The sequence below is a fragment of the Pezoporus wallicus genome, unplaced genomic scaffold, assembly GCF_028554395.1.
Source record: "Pezoporus wallicus isolate ANWC-B61680 ecotype Strahan unplaced genomic scaffold, APGP_CSIRO_Pwel_v1 contig_8251, whole genome shotgun sequence".
Taxonomy (NCBI): Eukaryota; Metazoa; Chordata; class Aves; order Psittaciformes; family Psittacidae; genus Pezoporus; species Pezoporus wallicus.
Genome location: NW_026641469.1, coordinates 469,264 through 489,451, shown reverse-complemented (window position 1 = coordinate 489,451; position 20,188 = coordinate 469,264). Strand labels below are relative to the sequence as shown.

The 20,188-nt window shown below is 48.4% G+C and overlaps 1 protein-coding gene across 2 annotated transcripts in view; it reads left to right on the top strand.

Moving 5' to 3' along the window:
- Nucleotides 1-13,979: 13,979 nt before the first annotated feature.
- Nucleotides 13,980-20,188, top strand: part of LOC130607131 (acid-sensing ion channel 2) — a 430,756-nt gene continuing 424,547 nt past the window's right edge. Inside the window, exon 1 of one of the 2 annotated variants that reach the window (XM_057423990.1) lies at nucleotides 13,980-14,951. In XM_057423990.1, coding sequence (XP_057279973.1) covers nucleotides 14,388-14,951 — 564 coding nt within the window. In that variant the 5' untranslated portion in view covers nucleotides 13,980-14,387. The remainder of the gene's footprint in view (nucleotides 14,952-20,188) is intronic. The other variant, XM_057423989.1, reaches the window with a different exon arrangement.

Genomic DNA, 20,188 nt, shown 5'->3' with positions numbered 1-20,188 from the left:
TCCTTCTATTTCTTCCAGATGCTTCCAAACTGCTGCATCCCAGCTATTGCTTTTGGGTCATTTGTGTAAAGGGAAGGGAAATGAGCTGGTTAAACATCAGCTGGTTTGTTTATGAGATCCTGAGACCCTGAAGCCTGTTAATACCCATTTATTGCTCATGAAAAATCCTGCCCAATACAAATGATGGTCTTTTCCAGGCCTTCCCAGATTGGTTTTGGGGAGCAGAATGATGTTGTCTATCCAGGTCCACTGCTGGGGGCCAAGAACATGAGGTGTGAACCCCCCATTGCCTCACCAACTTCTTCTACCCCATCTCTGCGGGGCAGCACACGAAGGCACAGCAGCTCAGGGGTACATGAGCAAGAAATGGGTATGTTTGGTTATCTTTCCTTTCATTCCTGCCCTCAGTAGAGGCCCCAGAGCTGCAGCTGATGACACCAAGTGAAATTCTCCTTTTTAACCAAGGTGAAACGTGTGGCAAAGCTGACAGTAAAATATTGTTCTCCAGCTGAATTATTCATGTTGACATAGGAGAGGATATTCCTTGGGAACTGGGTATACTGAAACAGCTCGTTTCTTCCCCTAACCCATAGCACAGCTCCAGAGGGTGAGTTTAGGCTGCAAGGCAGCAGGATTTGCTGTTGGACAATGACTCTGGAGCAAACAAGCTCCCAGTTTACAGAAGGATGTCTCTTTTCATGTTAATCATCTCCAAAACCTCAGCCTGTGCTGCCAGAGCCCAGCTGCTCTCTTTGTGCATCACAGGCAGTGACACAAGGTATAGGGCTCATGCTGGCCCGTGTGACAGCATCAATACCTCCACGTCTTCACCCTCTAACTAAAGCCAACCTGATTTTTCCATCTGCAGCTTTGTCATCATCCTATGACTCTCCTGGGTCATCATTTCATTGCTAGGAAGGTAATCTGGGGAAAGACAGACACACCCCCTGCCTATGTCTTCCTTCCTCATTCAGACCATGAGGCTTACGATGCTGTGCTGTGATGCTCAGCAGTAAACCTCCTAAGTTTACTGCTGAAACGATTTCTTGGCTGTTCTTCACTTTGCAGGGTGAAGAGCTTTATTTAGAAGGCTTCTTTTGCCTTTTCCTTATATGCACAGTGCTGTTTGCTTTCTGAATCATGCTGGCAGATGTGTCTAGAGCAGTACAGGACCAGAAAGGGCTGAATTCTGTCCCCTTGCACACTGGGGGAATGTGCTTCTCTTGCATACATCACCCTAAACTTGGGGACCTCACCCTAAGTGTGGGGCACTGGCCTGGAGGTGCTCAGCATCCCGCAGAGAACCACTCTGGGCTTGTTTCTTTGCAGGCACCACCATCTAGTGCAGAGCACTGGAACTTCGTGTTTGCCCCTTGGATTTTATTCTGCAATTCCAATCGACCGTTGGAGCTGGTGGAATAATTGATGCTTAATGAATCAGTCGCTGCATGGAGCTGTTTATTCTTCTTAACCATTGCAGACAGTTCTCAATGTGGGCATGGTTGGTGCAGGAGGTCTCTCATGCTGAGACCTCCTGCTTCCAGAGCCCCATTGATAGATCAGCTGCAGAAAATGAAACTAGAAGGTGTAAATGGAGAGGTTCCTCAGAGCCAGGCTGGCTTTTCGTCTCCTGAGAAGAGCCTCGGTGTTTGGGTGGGTCATGACTTTAACTAAGGACTTTCAGATCTAATACCTGCAAAGGCTACAGGCTAAGCTGGAGGACCTGCTTTTCTTCCCAGAGTGCTGGAGCTTCCCTCAGGATTAGGTAAAGAGGGAGCAATGTGACTGTTACTCTGTTACAGATTAAGTAGGTTTATATTTTGTTTGCCTTGAGATACTTCTGCATCACTAGTTTCAAATGGAAGCTGTTTTTCCCAAATAAGAAGACAGAGAAGCTCCCAGCTTGGAAGTTTGGGAAGAACTTCTGGGTAAAGCATGATCTAAAACTGTGGCAAGTGCCCTGTTTCCCCAATCCCAAGGCAGCCTGCTCGTGGTCACGACTGGAGCATGAGGTGGTGATGGACTGACATGATTTGGCGGTGGGAACTGTTTATAGCAGTGGTCCTTGGCCATGCAGGGCAGCCCTCCATCCCTGCATCCGCTCACAGTCAAACACAGGTTTCAAGAAGTGGAAATAAAATGACATTATTCCAAGTAGAGCTGATTTCATGAAAAATGCATTGTCTTTCCACGGCTTCAGTGACAATCTATTAGTTTCTGCCAGATTTAATTAGAAGCCATCTATTCCTAAACCTTGGGAAGAACTGCTACAAGAGGGGAGTGAATCTGAAAGGTTTGAGAGACTTCTTGCAGGGACTGAATTAACAGACTTTAACCCTTTGCCTGCAAAGGAAACTGGAGCAATGTTTCCTCTCCTGAACTGGAAAACAGTCATATGAAAGCACTAAAATATTCATTTCTTTATGATCTAGGCACAGGAATTCCTGCTTTGCTTTGCTTTGCTCTGATTTGCTTTGCTTTGCTTTGGTCTGCTTTGCTTTGGTCTGCTTTGCTTTGCTTTGCTTTGCTTTGCTTTGCTTTGCTTTGCTCTGCTCTGATCTGATTTGCTTTGCTTTGCTTTGGCTTGCAATGCATCATTTTTTCCTAAAAGGTGAAATAAACCCAAATACAAGTAACAATATCTCCCACCTTAAAAATAGGAGTCAGGGTGAGTGGAACAGAAAAGTGCATTGAACAACAAAAAGAAACATCTCTATTGCCTTTAAAAGGCCCTCAAATTCTGTTTGTATGTGCTTTTCCCAATATTGCACTGTGGCAGTCTTGGAGATGAAAGCCCTGCAATGAGAAATGAAGACATTTCATTTTGTAAGCATCAAGACAAAAGCACTTTACTTTTCCAAAGTCTTTCTACCTGTTTTCTTTTGAGCTGAACTCAGCAAGTCTGCAAAACCCTATGGGGCTCCTAGAAAGGGCTCGAGTTCTCTTATTAAACCTCTCATTCAGTGAATGACTGCTTAAAAGGTGCTGTGTTGATCAGAGACCAAATAGCATTTTGCTGGCATTGACTTTGCTACTGAGAATGAATGGTCTTGGAAGAACTTGTTTTGGGTGCTCTTGAACTGCAGTCTTATTCTGGCTTAACCTCAGAAACCAGATTAACCTTCTTCAGAGCAGGGCATTTATATTCTGGAGTTAGTGTACTCACACACAGAGTTATCGTGCAATTACCACGCACTTTAAGTTTGGTCTTGGTGTAACATGAACAAGTGCATAGAGACAGGGTGTGCTGACATGAATAGCAAGAGCATCCTCTGCTGCCTGGCGGAGACATACATTGGACTGATCTCATTGATTTCTGCATTTGGTATTTGGCAACTAAAAAGTAATTCTTGAATGAATGAGTGACAGAAAGACGTGATCACCTCAAGGTTTTGTGCCTTGGGAATCCCAGTGAAATCCCTATCAGGTGTTTTTATCCCTGGTCTGTGCAGGAGGACAATGGTTTAACGGAGGGGATGTGAGTCATCACCAGAGGGCTTTGCAAGGATTCTGACTCGGCTTTCAAGTGGTTTTGTGTCAATTCCTGTTAAACTGGGCTGAAATAAGGCAAAGAGCAATGTGCCATTCGTGTAGATTCATCTGGAAAGCAGATGACACTGTTCCAACTGGACTGGTTTGACAAAACTGGTTTCTATGGAACATAGAAATGCTCCAACTTCCTAAATGCCTGAGTTACATCACCCTCCTGTGGGAAGCCAGCCAAAATCAGGACATGCTGAAGTTGACTTCCCACACCACTTGGGGCCATCCTCTGTCCTGGGTTCAGCAGTAGCAGTCATTTTTCTCCTTCTTGGTAGCTGGTGCAGTGCTGTGTTTTGACTTTCGTCCTGGGAACAGAGCTGATAACAAGGGTGTTTTGGTCTGGCCAAGGACTTTGTGAGCCTCATGCTCTGCCAGGGAGGAGGGGAAGCTGGGAGGAAGCAGAGACAGGACACCTGACCCAAACTGACCAAAGAGCTATTCCATACCACAGCACGTCATGGCCAGGATGTAACTGGGAGTTAGCCGGAAGGGCTGGTAGATAGCGGGGTTGGAGGAGGTATCGGTCGGTGCTTGGTCGGGCTGGGGGGGGGGCGAGTTATCGGTTGGCTGGTGATGAGGTGATGTATTCTCTTCCCTTGTTATTTCCTTTAGCATTATTATTATTGGTGGTAGCAGTAGTGATCTGTGTTATACCTTAGTTACTAAACTGTTCTTATCTCAACATGTGGGAGTTGCATTCTTTTCGGTTCTCCTCTCCGTCCCTCCAGGAGTAGGGGGAAGGAAAGAAAGAGGGAGAAAAGGGGGTGAGTGAGTGAACAAGCTGTCTGGCTGGGTTAAACCACGACATCCCCATACAGGAAACCCTGTGAAAGATGAGTGTGCAATGATGAGTAGATGTAAATGATTGACAAAAGCTCTGGAAGAGCGTGGGCTGCATTGCTGTGTCCTGCTCTTGATTAATGGGTGTCAGCCCCACAGTTATCAGCAGTTTCCTCAAGAGGAGGAAACAAAGCAGGTTTTGGCAGGGTTAACTCAACTGAATCACTGTTTTCTACTGAAGGGCTTTTGCTGCTTGCAAACTTGTCTGTCTTGGATTTACAGCTCCTCAGCTGGCTCCTGGGATGGGGATTCCCTATTGGTGCCACAGCAGAAATAATAACTGCAAGAGTTGGTCTCTGAAGGGCTGGACTGATGCCATCATGGGAGATGTGCTGGGTAAGCGAGGGTTTTCCTGGCTACTTTGTTGGGGAGAAGAGCCTTGAAATGCTCTTCCATTCTTAGAAGCATGAGGTGCTGCTCTGGTGATAACTGCTACCACATCTGGCTTCCGAGTGAGGATGAGGGATGGCCAATTTTTGGCTGGTTGAGGATTTGCTTCTGAAGTTTCCCATCTGCCCTGGAGAGCTGCTTATGGGATCTGAGTCCCAGCTCATTTTAGACTAGCAGCAAACCTCTCGTCACATCCCACGTGGCTACAGTCACAGCCAGCCATGGAGTCATGGCAGTGAAATGAGCAGCACTTGCTTTGTTCTTCCACTAAAAGTTGATTTGATGCTGTATTAAAACATGAATAACTGAAGAGGCGAAGATGGGACTGTTTCTTCTGAATCAGGTTGCCTATAGACCTATCTTTGCTGTCTTCACAAACAATAGCTGGGAATTGGCTTGTCTTGCTCTGAGGTTGGATGGAAGCACTCAGCAATGCTAATGAAGCACCTGGATTATCCTGAACCTGCCAGTGTGCAGTTTGCAGTATCACAAGCTACCACAACAGGATCATGTAGGAAAAAGACTCAGAGACCCTGCTCTGAAAGGGCAGCTCTGCTATAATCCAGACCAGCAGGGAACTGGGCTGTGCCCTTGCCTTGCTGTGCTGCCCAGCTCTCCCTCAAGGGTAACTCAAGGGATGGACTTCTCAGGTGGGGAGGTTTGTACTGCAGAAACCCACGTTCAGGTGGGGTTTTCTCTGTCCATAAAACTCTAACCCAGAAATGTTGCTCTTGCTGAGATGTGGCTGCAGAGACCACAGGGAAGGAGGTGGGGTATTCTGGTTTAAACCCAGCCAGCAACTGAGCTCCCCCCGCCATTAACTTCACTCCCCTGGTGGGATGGGGGAGAGAATCAGAAGGGTAAAAGTGAGAAAACTCATGGGTTGATATAAAGACAGTTTAATGGGTAAAGGAAAAGACACGCAAGAAAAGGAGAGCAAGAAATTCCTTCACCATTTCCCATCACAGGCTCAGCCATGCCCAGGACAGCAGGGCTCCATCATGCATAACGGTGACTTGGGAAGACAAAAGCCATCACTCCAAACATCCCCAATTCCTTCTTCTTCCCACCGTTTACGTGCTGAGTACAACATCCTAGACAAATGCAAACCATAGCCCCATACTAACTCCTGTGAAGAAAATGAATGCTTCAGTCAAACCCAGCACATGGGGAAAGGGGTTATTAATCTTCTTCCATTATATTTAGGCTGATTTAACTTTAACTCCTTTTCAAAACACATAAACTCCCCCAAAGTTTGGGTTTTTTTTGGAGTTCTTGTTGCCATTACACAAGGTTTCCATGTTTTCATCCTTCTGGCAGCTTTTGGTTTTGCCCAGATATCACTCACCAGCTTCACTAGGAATAGCTCTGCCTGACCTGAGAACGCTTTTCCACTGAGCACATAATTCATCTTAAATGTATTAGCTGCCAAGTGAGAGCAGTGACTCACTCATATCTCTACAAACCTGGTAGCAGCCTCTTCACTGCCAGGCCAGCAAAGCTCACACCTACAGACAGAGAAAGCTCCATCTAATGCCATTAGATCAGGGAAAAACAGATCCCTCCTTCATCTTCTGGAATGAGCTTTATGTCCTCCTGTAGACAGCAAAAACACTGGGGTAGAGAAGTGGTGATGGATTTACAGATGGGAATGAGCAAGGCTGTGCTTGCAGGGAATGCCTTCATGCACGCATGCATCTATGGCTCTGCCTTTCCTTTAGCAACAGGGTGGGGAGAGGAGGGCAGGAGCTTTGGGTGCTGGCAGGAGGTCAGCTTCTTGAGCCCTGCTTTCGCCCGTGCCTGACAGGGGGCTGTGGAAGCAGAAGGTGGATCCTGTCTGGATGAGCGTATGAGGATAATCATCACAGCACATAGTTAATATGTAACATCAGCGATGGGCTCATCACGGTGAGGGTGAGTGGTGCTGTCTGGTCAGGCACAAGTAAACTCACAAAACCTTACTGCTGGGTCACAAAGCTCAGGTTGCACAAGTGGAGTTACTAAAGAGATGCCAAAGAGAGCTGTTTATCACTTCTCTGGGAAGTCTGAATACCAACTGCAGATGGAACATCTCATTTCAGTTGAACATCAGAGCATTTCAGTTGAAGTCTTGGGTCCTTCTTTGGGTTTTAAGTTGTAAAGACTGTAAATTGAGACACAATATTTGACAAGGCAGAGATGAGCTTGGAGAAAAGATGTCCTGGGCCCACTCTGCGTTTTTTTCCCATTGAAAGCAGGAAGAACTCTCCTTTAGCTTTTCTGGGCCTTTACTCTTACCCAAAATCTCAGATACCATCTCAGGGAACCTGTGACATGTCATTCCAGGAACAGAGCTACACATGAAAGGTAAGACCCTCTTTTGTCACACCTAAGACAGTCTGAAGGGTTCTGTTTTGTGTAGGCAGCTCCATAGGGCAGCAATGCATGTGCTGCTCAATTCTGCAGAGGAAAAGCTGTGCAGTTATTACTGTGCTGCTTTGCTCTGACTTAAATTATATCCACAAGGAATACAGAAATTTCATGTATTCTTTCCCCTCAGGAAGGACAAGGATTCAAAAAGGGCTTTGTTCTATCAGTGCAGGAACAGCTCCTCTCTGAACTGAATATAATCTTAGTGAAGAGGGACTACCATAACCTGGTCGGGATCCTATCGCTGCTGCTTCTCAGACAATTGAATAAATATTAAGTAACCCATCCAGTGCCCCTGAGGAGGGGAAACAATCAGGTCCGTTTAGCACACTAGGGAGCACAAAGTAAATGACCAATTTCCAGCCACCAGCAAACTTCAGCCCTTCCTTATCCACAGCTTTAGTTCTGTAATGAGAGCTCTAATGGTGTCAAGGGACACAGCCTTGGCTGTCCCCACAAAATACAGTGTTTTAGGAGGCTTTATAATGCTTCTTTAAGTCAAGTCACTTCCTATCAACTGCACTTCACCAGACCCCACTGAGGAGATCTCTGCTGATCTATGGAAATAGAAGTGAACAATTTAAGTCAAATGTAGTTGAAACTGGCTTAAAACAAGCTCTCCAGGGCTGGAATGGTCCCAGCTTCACACTTGTCCTTCAATGCATCATCAGCTGACTTAACCCAAGCACCAGAGACATCTGGAGGGGCAGACGATGAGCACAACCCATGCAATGATGCTGGTTCAGCTCCTGGTTGTGCATCAGGGACTGAGCATCACTGCATCACTGGCATTGCCACTGTCTTGGGGAAGTGGATGGGTGTGCAGCCCCTGTGACAGCAGCCTTGGGCAGCTTCGTTATTGCACTCTAATTAATTCAAGCTGGGATTTGCTCCTGATACAAATGCAAATAGAAGGTTTCTACCTGATTGCTCTGCAGTCTATGAGGGCTGGGAAATCCTGCTGTGTCCTTGTGGCACTTCATGGGCTTAGGGTTGGATTTGAAAGCTGCTTTGGACTGTTAAAGCTGAGTCCCAGGCTGAGCTCCAGGGGCAGAGTTGAGTCCTCTCTACGTAAAATATCCCACTTTGAGGCTGGAAATCTCCAAAGGATAAGCTTTTCCATGAGAGCGGCAACATCTTCTCCTCTTTTCTTGCAGGAGTATGTCAGTGGGGTAGATCCCTCTTTGCCTGACCTGCTCATTGTGCCAGACAGGTTTTGAGTTTCCTATCAATAGCACTGCCCTAAGGAAATGCTCCATCAGGATGGGGCATGCCCTGATTGGAGGTGTCCTTATCAGGACACCCCAAATAAGAGAACGTCCTTGCGTGCTGGGTGTCTCTGCTCCCTTCTCAATCACTGGAGACTGGCGAGCCTGAATCAACTCATAGAAACATAGAATAGTTAGGGTTGGAAAGGACCTTAAGATCATCCAGTTCCAACCCCCTGCACTAAACCATGCCACCCAAGCCTCTGCCCAGCCTGGCCTTGAACACTGCCAGGGATGGAGCATTCACAACTTCCTTGGGCAACCCATTCCAGTGCCTCACCACCCTCACAGTAAAGAATTTCCTCTTTATATCCAATCTAAACTTTCCCTATTAAAGTTTTAACCCGTCACTACAGTCCCTAATGAAGAGTCCCTCCCCAGTGTCCTTATAAGCCCCATTCATCCTGAAGCAGAACCTCTTATGGCACAAGCTTCCAGGGTGACCAACTGTTCCATGCTGAGGTCAAATAGGAATGGCACAGAGACATCCCTCCTGGGGAGCACCAAGGACTGTCTGTCCCATCTCACCTCCCAGCTCTGCTCTTTTGGCAGCAGGATAGCAATTATCTCTCAGATTGGTTTTTTCCTTGTTTTCTCAGTTCAGCCACTTGAGGAAGGACAATCAGGGTTGCTATAGTGATGAAAGGATGACTTCTTAATTTGTAGGATTCTTTCTCTTAATTATTCTGAGAATTGTAATCCCATGAAATGAGAATTCCCATTAGGATCTGCACTGGCACTGAAAGAGAAGATTCAAAGAAAGAAAAGCTGATGAAGACATTTTGGGGCAAAAGGATGAAAAAATAGGTATTTTGGTGAATTTTCCTGGCTTGTTTCATGTGCCGACAAGAAGAAATGTGTTGCGTTATCCAGAAACAGAGGCCTGGAATAGGTCCTAAGCTTGAATTACCCATGAATAATTCAAAGTGCTTTCAGAGACTTCCTGAGGAATTAGATTATCCGGCAGAACTAACGCATCTAACTCAAAATTAAATTGTGTGAAGCTTGAGAGAGAACAAGTATGATTTCAAGGGCTATTGAAATGGGGAGGTGCCAAAGGAAAATGTCATTATTCCACTGCAGTTTTCATCCCCAAATCTATATGCCCAAGACACAGGACAGGAGCCCCATACCTCGAGTTTTGCACGGAGTGAAAACCCACTGTGTCCTGCACAGGTTTCTGCAGTGAAGTGATGGCACAGGAAGATGGAGCTGAGGCCCTGCAATCCCTGCAGCTCACTTTGCGCACTGAGCGGGTGCCATCCACACTAACATGAACAACCCCAAACCCTGGTTGAACCCTGCAGAGAGGGCTGACAAATCCAAGTTATTGCAGAGAAGTTGGGAATGTCAGAGCAAGTGGCTCCTATTGCTGGAAAACACCACTGCAAACCCAACATTCCCTTTCTGTAATGAAATCTGTAGATGTAACTCAGTTTGTAGGCTCTGGCTGATTTGGGCTCTGAGTGATCTCTACGCATCAAGGGGAGCTTCTGCCCCCCCATCACCAGCCAGATTTGGAGACTGGAGGCTCAGCTCTGCCACCACTGAGCTATTAATGTGCTATAGTGTTTCTGCAGGGAGAGGAGGAGGAGGAGGAAGGTAGCCTGGAGCATCCTCTCTGCTACGGGGGGGTGCCAGGCATAGCTTCCCCTCAAAATAGTTCCTCCAATGGAAGATGCAGTTTTGCCTCTCTGTCAATATGATGTTTTTATCAGCAACTTTATTTGGAGGACGTGGGTATCATTTCATCCTCTTCCAACACCTTCCTTTAGAAAGTCTTCCCAACGTGCAGCTATATGAATATTTTTGGTTTTCTTTCAAGGAGACTTCTTTCTTTTCTCTCTTTCATTGCTTGCATTTGATACCCCATTATAAATCCAAGCATAATATTAAACACATTGAAAACCAATCAAAATCTCAGTTTTATATATGCATTAAAAGCCATTTAACTGAGCCAAAGCTACTTTGGAAGGGATTTAATTTCAGGGGAAACATCAGCGTTCAGCATTATCTTCCCATTTGAAAAGGCAGAGTTATTTAAGTAGCCGAGCTCTCTCTGCTAAGTGGAGCTCCGGCTCCCCAAGAGATTGAAGATACTGGCAATAAAGCAGGTAGGTGACATGAGAGTCCAAAAAGGTCAGGGAAAGGCTGAGAAATGGAGGGAGATTCATAGGACCACAATCATCTAAAACGAAGTCCTTCTTCCTGGTGTCATCGTTGTTGTCCCATTGCTCCCTGGCTTCCCCTTCTGGTGTCCTTGTTCTTTGCAAGGCCCAAGGTGAAGCAGCAGAAGCAGCATCCCGTGAAACTGATGGGAATGTTCTTCTGGTGCTCGTTGCAATGACAGTAGCAGTCTAAAGCCGGGCCGGGGAAGATCAACAGCTCTCCTGGCCTGCAACCGTCCTTGCTTTCTCTTTTCTTCTCTTTCCCTAATCAAGCCCAGAGGGAAACATAAAGATCAATAAATTGGTAGAAAATGCATCCATTTCCATTGCTAAGGAGAGGGCTCTGGTGCAGGGCGCAGGAGACCCTGTGCTGAACCACGCAGGGGGGCCAAAGCATCTCCTTTTATTCTAAGATCAACCCATTGCTCTGCCTCTAAGGCCACTCCTGGCTTTCCCGCTGCAAACCCTCCCCTGGGACACGCTCAGGTGGGGATGTGGAAGCAGAGGGGGTCACACAGTCCCTTCCCTCCCCAAATAAGCCCGTTTCCCGCGTGTTTCAGGGCTGAGGTCCCTCATTCTGAGCAGTGCAGCCTTGGCTTAAGACACAAGAGGGCAGGCACAGGCTGTACTAACGGGAGAGAGCTCGGAATCCGCTCCCTGGGTGCCTCAGTGCTGCCCCCTCCATCACTTCATTTCTGTAACGGGTGGGGGAATGGGATTTTCCTCCTAAGGGATGTATCTTCTGGCCCTGGCCAGCTCCTCTGTCCTTTCTGAAAGAGATTTGAAGCAGAGAGGTCTGTGAGGAGTATTCAGGGGCTGAGATTTGGCTACGAGCTCCCAAAGCAGCTCTTTCAACGCCCCCCCCCAGCGATGCCCTGCCATTCCCTGGGTGACCAGAGGAAGGGGAATGCTCCCTTAGCTGGGCTATGCTATCTCAGGGTCTTTCGCAGGACCAGCCATGCTGCTTTATGCTTACCGTGAACATCTACCTGCAGAGAGGCTGCTTACATGGGTGGTGAGAGGTGGCAACAGCTCCTCCCATCCCTTACAGCCCATCTCCCCTATGGGTGTCATCACATAGTGCACCCCTAGGGACAACCAGAGCTGCTTGCCTTGGCTCCCAGGATACCGTGCCTGAGCCACAGGCACTCATTGGAGAGCATTTATGTCCCTGGTTTGTCCCCAAGCCCCATAGGCAGTGGAGCAGAGCCTGATGCCAGGCAGCACTGCTGGGCACAGCGCTTCTTCCTGCAGACTGCAGCCAAAGCTGTCTCCATAGTTAAATAATCAAAGGCAGCAGATGGTATATGGTATGAATTACAGACAACAGGATTGTAAAGACAGTGCATATGGTGAATAAATGAAAGCATCGACGTACCAGGCCAAATAATGCAGATGGGGAGAGAGGAGGGAGATTTGCAAATGGGTTGGTCATGGGTGGGAAAGGGAGCCCATTCCCATTTTGTTGGGGAAAATAGCCTTGTCCCTGGCTGTGGGGAGATGGTGAGCACAGGGGTAGACAGGCAGAGAAGTCCGGAGCTCAGGAACAAGGGTGCTGTGCCCACACTGTCCTAAACTGCTTTAATTCTGGTCCATGTGCTGATAGGGTCTGCTCAGTGCTGTCTTCTGCATCCCTCCTGGAAAGGGCATGCCAAGATGCAGGAGGTTTGTAAAGCTTCACCTTGGCTGAAGTTCTGCTTCATAAAGAAGGGGCACAGCTCTGTTCAGCCACAAATGGGCTTGCACTGCTCACAAGCCCTTTGTCCTCTCTTTGCCTCAGTTTATGTGGTATGAAACAGAGAAAGTAGCATTGTGCTGCCATACAGCAGTGCTGGGATCAGTAGCTCAGGCTGAGGGATACTGCCATAGGATAATCCATGCTGGGGGATGCCACAGCTGAGCTTGCCTTTGGCTATCAGGGCCCAATGTGGCTTTGGAGGTTGGAAAAGCGGAAACCATCTTATCCCTGGGTGAAAATCACCAGGGAATGGCCAGGGGACAAAGGAGTCAGGGGTTTACCAATGGATGTGAAGCACCTGAAGAGCTGATGGGGTCAAACCCTCTTTCAGGGTCTGCTCTCATGGTAACAGCATTGGGGGTATTAAATTCAATCACTGGGCTCATTTTGCCCCACATAACCTTTGGATTTGTTGTTAAGGTAACCTCATGGGTGGCTGAGATTCACTTGGCATTGCCCTGCAGACTGTGGCAGGCTCACTCTGTGCTTTGACCCTCTGCTCCTACCTCATCCAAGCTGGAAAAGTTGCTAGCATGGCCCTTGGCACCCTCCCCAGCTGTAGTGCTGGGTGCTGCACAGAGACTGAAACTGAGTTTTAATCCAGGATCTGAGCAAAAGCAGGTAGAAATACTGCTGTGCACTGAGACAGGATGGAGGGGAGCCACTCAGACGCCAGCACCTTTCATCTTTAGGCTGAATCCTGCTCATTCCCACCTCCTGCAGCATGCACTAAGGATGCTTTCATGCACGGAGGCATCGCTACAGGATTTTGCAGCATCTCTTGGGTAGAAAATCTTTCCCACTTTGCCTCCGCTACCTCCTCCTTCCAAGCCTCCTGTCTGAACACACATCTGGATCTTCCCCAAATCACTGCTGTCTTTCAGCACCAAACAGGACATCTGGAGATCCTGCTGGCCAAAAGCCTTCCAAGTCCTCAGTGGGTTGAGCCCAGGGGCTGTAGGAGCTTTTTGGCTCAGCCCTTCTCCCCCTGGTCCCACTGAGGCACAGCCACCTCCAGCCTCAGGCGCCTCCTGCCTGGGGGTCTTGGATCGCATCCTCCTCTCCCTGCTCTCTCCTGGGCTCTCGCCCTGCTGCAGGGCTCTGGATCGATGCAGGACTCAGCGCTTCTCTGAGGTGAAGGGAAGCTCGGAGACAGACAGAGATGAGAGATGCTGCAGCCCCTCTCCTCCCGCTGCGTCTCCCCATTGAGCCTTGCCCTTGCTCATTTTCTGCTCTGACCTGCTGTGTGACAGAAGAGGCTTCATCTATTGCTCGGGTTGCGTGTATGTGTGTGCGTGGAGCCAGGCAGCAACTTCCCCCCCCCCTTTTCCTTTTCCTTTTCTTTTAGTGTTTCCTTTTCCCTCCTCCCTTTCCTTTCCTACTTCTCCTGCTGAATTAGCTGCCCACCTTCCCCTGAGAGAAACAACACCGGCAGCGCAGGGTGAGTTTTGGGGTGGTATTTCTTGAAGCCCTGCCCAAAATGGAGGGGTGTGGAGGAGGAGAGATGCTTAAATCCAGCAGCTCGCATCCCAGGAGCACGGGGAGCATCACCCGACGGGTCTGAAAGCCCCAGTGCTCTGCAAGCAGCAGCATCCCTGGGCTTTCCGCACTAGTTAACAGGCTGCGAGCTGGCTTGTTTTAAGCTCGGTCTCTCACTTAATCTCATCTCCCTTTGGCGCGTGTGTGTGTCCATGTGTGTGTGTGTAGGGGGAGGACTCTGTTTCCATTGGTTCAGCTTTTGCTGCCCACCCACATCTCTTCCACATCACCTTGGTGTCTCCCTAAATAAAACGAGCCCTTCTTATCGCTCCGAGGAAATCAAGAGCGAGAGTTTGAATGGATTTGATGTAAATCTTTCCCCTTCTAAAGCTACTGCTGAGCTTGTGGGAGAAACTGGCAGCAGCCGGCCTGAGACTCTGCTGCTCTAAAAGGGTTTAATCACTTTTGAAAGGGGAAGGAAGAGATCTGGATCCCAGTTCCAGCCAAGGACTGACCCAAAAAGCAGTGCCAGGATTTAACCAACTATCCCTGATGGATCTGAAGGACAGCACCAGTGAGGGCAGCATGGGCAGCCTGCAGCCTTCCAGCATTCAGATTTTTGCCAATACCTCCACGCTCCATGGAATCCGTCACGTCTTTGTCTATGGGCCGGTGACCATCCGGCGCCTGCTCTGGACCTTGGCCTTTGTGGGCTCATTGGGTCTCCTCCTGGTTGAGAGTTCCGACCGGGTGGCTTTCTACTTCTCCTACCAGCATGTGACCAAAATGGACGAGGTTGTGGCAAACAGCCTGGTCTTCCCTGCTGTCACCATCTGTAACCTCAACGAGTTCCGCTTTTCCCGGCTCACCACCAATGACCTGTACCACGCTGGGGAGCTCTTGGCTCTGCTTGATGTCAACCTGCAGATCCCTAACCCGCACCTGGCTGACCCGGCTGTCTTAGCCATCCTCCAGGAAAAGACCAACTTTAAGCAGTATAAGCCAAAAGTTTTCAACATGCAGGAGTTCCTGGCCCGGGTTGGCCATGACCTGAAGGATATGATGCTGTACTGCAAATTCAAAGGCCAGGAGTGCAGCCATGAGGACTTCAAAACTGTGAGTATGAGCAGACACTCTGCTTTCCTCTTCTCTGGGCGTGTGGATGGTGGTGGTGTTGTGGTGTTGCAGGACCGGGACAGCACTGGAGGTCATTGGCCAACACGTGGTGTGACGAGTGGATGGTCCTTGCTGGGCTCTGGTGCAGCAGAGGAGGAAGAGGCAGCCTGTTGAGTTGAAGTTTGTTTGCTGGAGGGATTATGTGGGGCCAGCCCTGCAAGGTGCTTGCAGCAAGTCCAGCCTTCATCCTGCACAAGGTTCATGCTGCTTGGTGTCAGACCAGGGCATCAGATAGGTCACTGTTAAGCATCAGAAGGGGCTTGGGGTTCTCTTGCTATGGCCAGTGAATACTACTCAGCTGAATGAAGGAGAGAGAGCTGGAAAGAGGCCAGCAAGAAAGGGAACTGTTGGGGGTGGTCTGAGTGATGTCCATTAGCCAGTTGTATTTCCCTAAGTGTCTTTAGCATTGCTGAAATCACGGAAGGGGGAAATATTCTGCTTGCTCCTGGTGGTCGTGGCTCATAAATCCTAGCGTGAATGGTGTGGGCAGCAGCTGGTGCCTTCCTGGTGCTGTGTCAGACAGAAGGAAGGGGTGGGGGGGGAAAGAAGGGAGAAAAGAAATCAGGCTCAGCTCTGATCCCTGAGCTCTCAGGCTGGTGGGGAGATGGAGCGAGCTGGGTAGCCGGAGGATCCTGAAGGAAGCAGATGCTGCTCCGTTTACAGCTCCTGAATGGCACAGTGGTGGCAGTGCAGGCTGGCCTGGGCAGTTTGGCTGCCAGGAAGTATCAGCTTCAAGTCAAAAACAACAAGCAGGTTGCCTGGAAGGAGTGATGCTCCCCATGTGCTGCTGGGGCAGGGCAGGGGCTGGGCATGGGGCTGCAGAGGGAGCTGGTGGTTTGAGTCATGTCCCAGCGGAGAAGCAGGCTGGGGACTGAATTTGGCTGTACTTTGCTCTCAGACCATCCTGGCCAGTCTCTTTACACCAACTGAGCTGGCTGGGGGGGGTCAGTAATCCTTGGAGGCAGTAATGGTACAGCTTTCAGATGGTTGTTGCTCTGGGAGTGATGCTGCTTGTGCTGCTCACTGCTGTATGTCCTGCAGATAGGCAGGTGCTATAACAATTTTGTGATGGTCTGGTTGTCAGCAGGGTCTTTGTCTGGTTTTAGGAGAAGGGAATATTTTCTACCTGTGTTGCTTTGGGATCTCCAAGCAAATGAGTCCAACTGACTCCTGGTACAAAGTCACTGCCATCACCCAGACTGTGCCTTCTTTAAAGCAGGAACATAGACTTTTATGCCTCAGTTTTTTGCACTGATGCCTTGCCCATTTCAAACTGGATATCTTGGCAAACTCCTCCTTTGCTCCTGCTCCCTGAGCAGATCTGAGCAGAGTCTGGGTCATGAGAGTTGTAGGAAGGTAGCAAGAAAGTCGCTAGGAGAAGAGTTTGCTAAAGAAAAGCCATGTGTGACTGAGCCCGGAGAAGGGCATAGAAAAGGAGAAACATGCCAAAGTTCAGGGGATGGATGAGTTGGGGAGTAAGGACAGATCCCAACAGGATGGACAGACCTCCCCTAACTGTAGCGAGGGTGTGGGGAGAAGGAGTTATTCTGGGCTTCCCAGTAATGGAATAAACACCAACCAAAACCAAAAAGCCTCAAAGCCAGCAAGCAAACAGTGCATCTGTGGGACTCAAAAAGCAGGTCCTGTTCTCAGATATCTAAGACAGGAACAGGGAACAGGACCTGGCAGCCTCCCTGGGACACGGTGGGGTGTCATCTCCCTGACCATGTAGGTTTTCAAGGCAGCTGTTTGTGAAATCATGATGTATTGTTTGTCCATGGGGGATACTGTATTTTCCAGAACAAAACATTCCCTAATGCTAAATAAATCCTTGCTCTGCTAAAAGAGGTTAGGGCCAACTAGGAACAGATTGGATATTATGGACTGACAGTGCTTGTCGTTGTCAAAGTCCTGTGCAGATGCAGAAACAGTGCAGTGGAATACTCCAGCCCATTCTGCCAAACAGATGCTAGATAATCCAGAAGACAACATCTTCCCTGTATTGCCTTCTGTGCCTTTCTAACAGAGGAAGGTGCTTCTGTCTCACTGAGTCCAGGTTATGGGGATGCAGGGAGCAGCACTCAAAAGGGACACAGCAGCCCTGCTTTCCTTCCAGACTTTACCTCTCAGTGAATAAAAGTCAGCAAAAAGTGTCTGCTTGAAGGATGAGTTGGTCTTTCTACAGGGAGAAAGCTGTAAAGGTCTTTGAACTGCCTCCAGGCTGAATGAGAACCTCATGTCCCAGATGAATTTTGCATTTAATCACCAACAACCTGTTTGAACTGCACAGCGGCTCTGTGACAGCCCATCCATTCTGCTGCATCACTGGTTGGGAACAGAAGCATCCTCACCGGAACCTGCTTTCTTTCCTGTCAGGAAACAGAGGCTGTAAATCCCAAAGCAGTTTTGTAAGACGTCTTCATAGCAAAGAGCTCCTGCTCTCTTTCTGTTCTCCCCAAATTCACGCAGCTGGGAGCAGAAGATGCAGTACTTTTGCTGCATCCAAGCAGATAACTGCTCTAAGGCACTGCTAAAGAACTCAGTGCAGTATTGCCAGTTGTTAGTGCATCAGCAGTGCCTTTTGATGCTCAGGGTGTGTGTTGTGTGCACTGTGGCCCTGAATAAAGCACACGTTGCTTCTGCTGCATGGGAAAGCAGAAGCTGTAATGACAGTGCCTTGGCACTTTGAAAACGTGACTTCACCCTCCTTCCTCCTCCACTTGGTTGTTTCAATTCTCCGTCACTGCTTTAATAACAGGATTTGAGCTGTGCTTTCTTTACATTCTCTGTTCCTTCTCCCCAGGAAAAGGTCTAATGCCTCTCAGACAACATTTCCCCATGTTACGATCTGCCCAGAGGACTGAGTCCCCCTAAGCTTTTCTGCAGAGATACATCCAAAGGGAACAGCAAGGACGTAGCAGAGTATGTGCTGATCCCTGAGCTGGCATTGCAATGCACTGAGCAGCAGATAAGATTATGCGGGCCTCTGCTGTAGGCAAAGCAATGAAGAATAGCAAATTGGCAAAACATGCTTTGACAAATCCATTCCCTTGGAGTATTTGGAGGAGGGAAGCCTGATAACAGCAGCAGTCAAGGAAAACCCCTCCTTTTCCCCTGCATCCCTCCTCCCAGGAGGTCTTGGTTGAAAATGACCTCACAGATGGCATTTTTCTGGAGGAGCTGTGCCCATGCTGCTCGACGTGACATTAAGGTCTTCCCATCCTACTGCTGCTGAGCATGGGAAAGCAGCAGCTCGTCTGCACTGCTGTGATTTTCTGGGTATCCCAGAGGGTGTTCCTGGGCCTCTTGGTGTGGCTCACACGTGGTTCTTTGATGTTCCAAAATGGAATGAACTGGGTCATGGCAGGGGAGCCTTGCAGGAGATTTTTGCATGGGGCAACAGGGTAGAAAAGTCTGTGCAACTGTGTCCATGGGGCAAACACAGAATGACTGATGGATTGATGTGGGAGTAAAGACCACGAACATGAGTAGCAGGGAATGGGCTATCTCAGTCCCACCATGCTGAGAAAATGAGCCCCAGTGCCCAAGCTCTGTAAGATCTATTCAGGCAGTGGCGCTGGGGCTGTGAGTGGTTCTGGTGTGTGAGCATGTTTTCCAGCTGGGTCATTCACTAAATGGGATCTTTAGTGTGTGCTTCCTCTTACACCCTATTCATTTCAGAGGTAACACGGTAACTTGTGTCTGCTATGCCTTCAATGCCAGATGTCTATTTATTTTCAGTGGCCATGACAATAGAAGGGTATAACTCATTTATTTTCAATACACATCCTTACTGTCAGACAGTGTCCGCACAATGGAGCGTATCTCATGTGAATAGTTCTATTCTGAGGCACAAGTTTCTGTCAATCTTTCTCCATGCATATGTTTTCTCCCATTCTTTCCAGTGTACCCATGAGGCTAGTATTTAGTAAATAGCTTCTGCTTTTTAGCCTCACTAGCACATTCTCATTTCCTGTTATATAACATCCACTTTCCTACAGAAAGCAATCAGGATGGTGGCTGCTTCATTCAGAATAAACATTCCTTCTTCCTGTTTCGTATGTTTTTACCTGGAAAGTCATTACTTTTCCCAAAGTTTACTCCAGAGTCTGAGATGCCAGAATGAGATCTGCACTTCTGGGCTTCCTTTTACACAAGCTGATAGCTCTTCCATTAGGAAGCACAATCTTTGTGCAGCCTTCCTAGTCTGCATTACAACATCTTGAGTTTGCAAGTGCTGTTGAGTGTCAGTGCATGGGCACAGACACAGGAGGGAGGGCAGGGTTATCGTGTTGCTGTTGGTGGTGTCTTGTTGGGCATCTAAATCGAGGTGGATTGTTCTTGGGTCACATCTCTGGCTGACATGCAAACCATGCCCTTGAGACATGCAGATTCTCATTCTATCCAACGTTTATCTGGACTGCATTTCTCTGTTCCTTGAGCATTTAGGCATAAAATGAGCTGTAAAATGAGTGTTTTGTTCTGGTTGGAGCTGTTTCTTGGCCAGGCACACTCCTCTCTAGGAGTTTGAGATGGGAGACACTCTAAAGATCAGAGATATCTCAGAAAGAAACATAGCCCAAGCGCAACTGGAGGTCAGGTTTTGAGTGCAAAGGGAGATGTAGCAATGGGGAGCGCCCTGGAGAAGGAAAGACAAAGCACTTCTGTACATAAAACCCAGCTGTGGGCTCAGCCTTCCCTTGCCCCTGGCCTTGGCTGTGCATCTGGCTGCTCGTTTGAAGGAGAGCAAGGACCACCCTTGTCTTCTAAGCGATTCCCATTTATCACAGCCACTTATCAAGAGGCCAGATGAGAGCTCTTCGTCCATGCCATCTGTATCAAACAGCATCTGGAGGTGAAGCAAAATGCAGAAACAGGCAGGAATCGAAACCAGTGGTCAAGAAATGAAACAATCATCAAATCATGGAATAGTTAGGGTTGGAAAGGACCTTAAGATCATCAAGTTCCAACTCACCTGCCATGGGCAGGGACACCTCACACTAAACCATGGCACCCAAGGCTCTGTCCAAGCTGGCCTTGAACACTGCCAGGGATGGAGCACTCAAAACCTCCCTGGGCAACCCATTCCGGTGCCTCACCACCCTCACAGGAAAGAATTTCCTCCTTAGATCCAATCTAAACTTCCCCTGTTTAAGTTTGAACCCGTTACCCCTTGT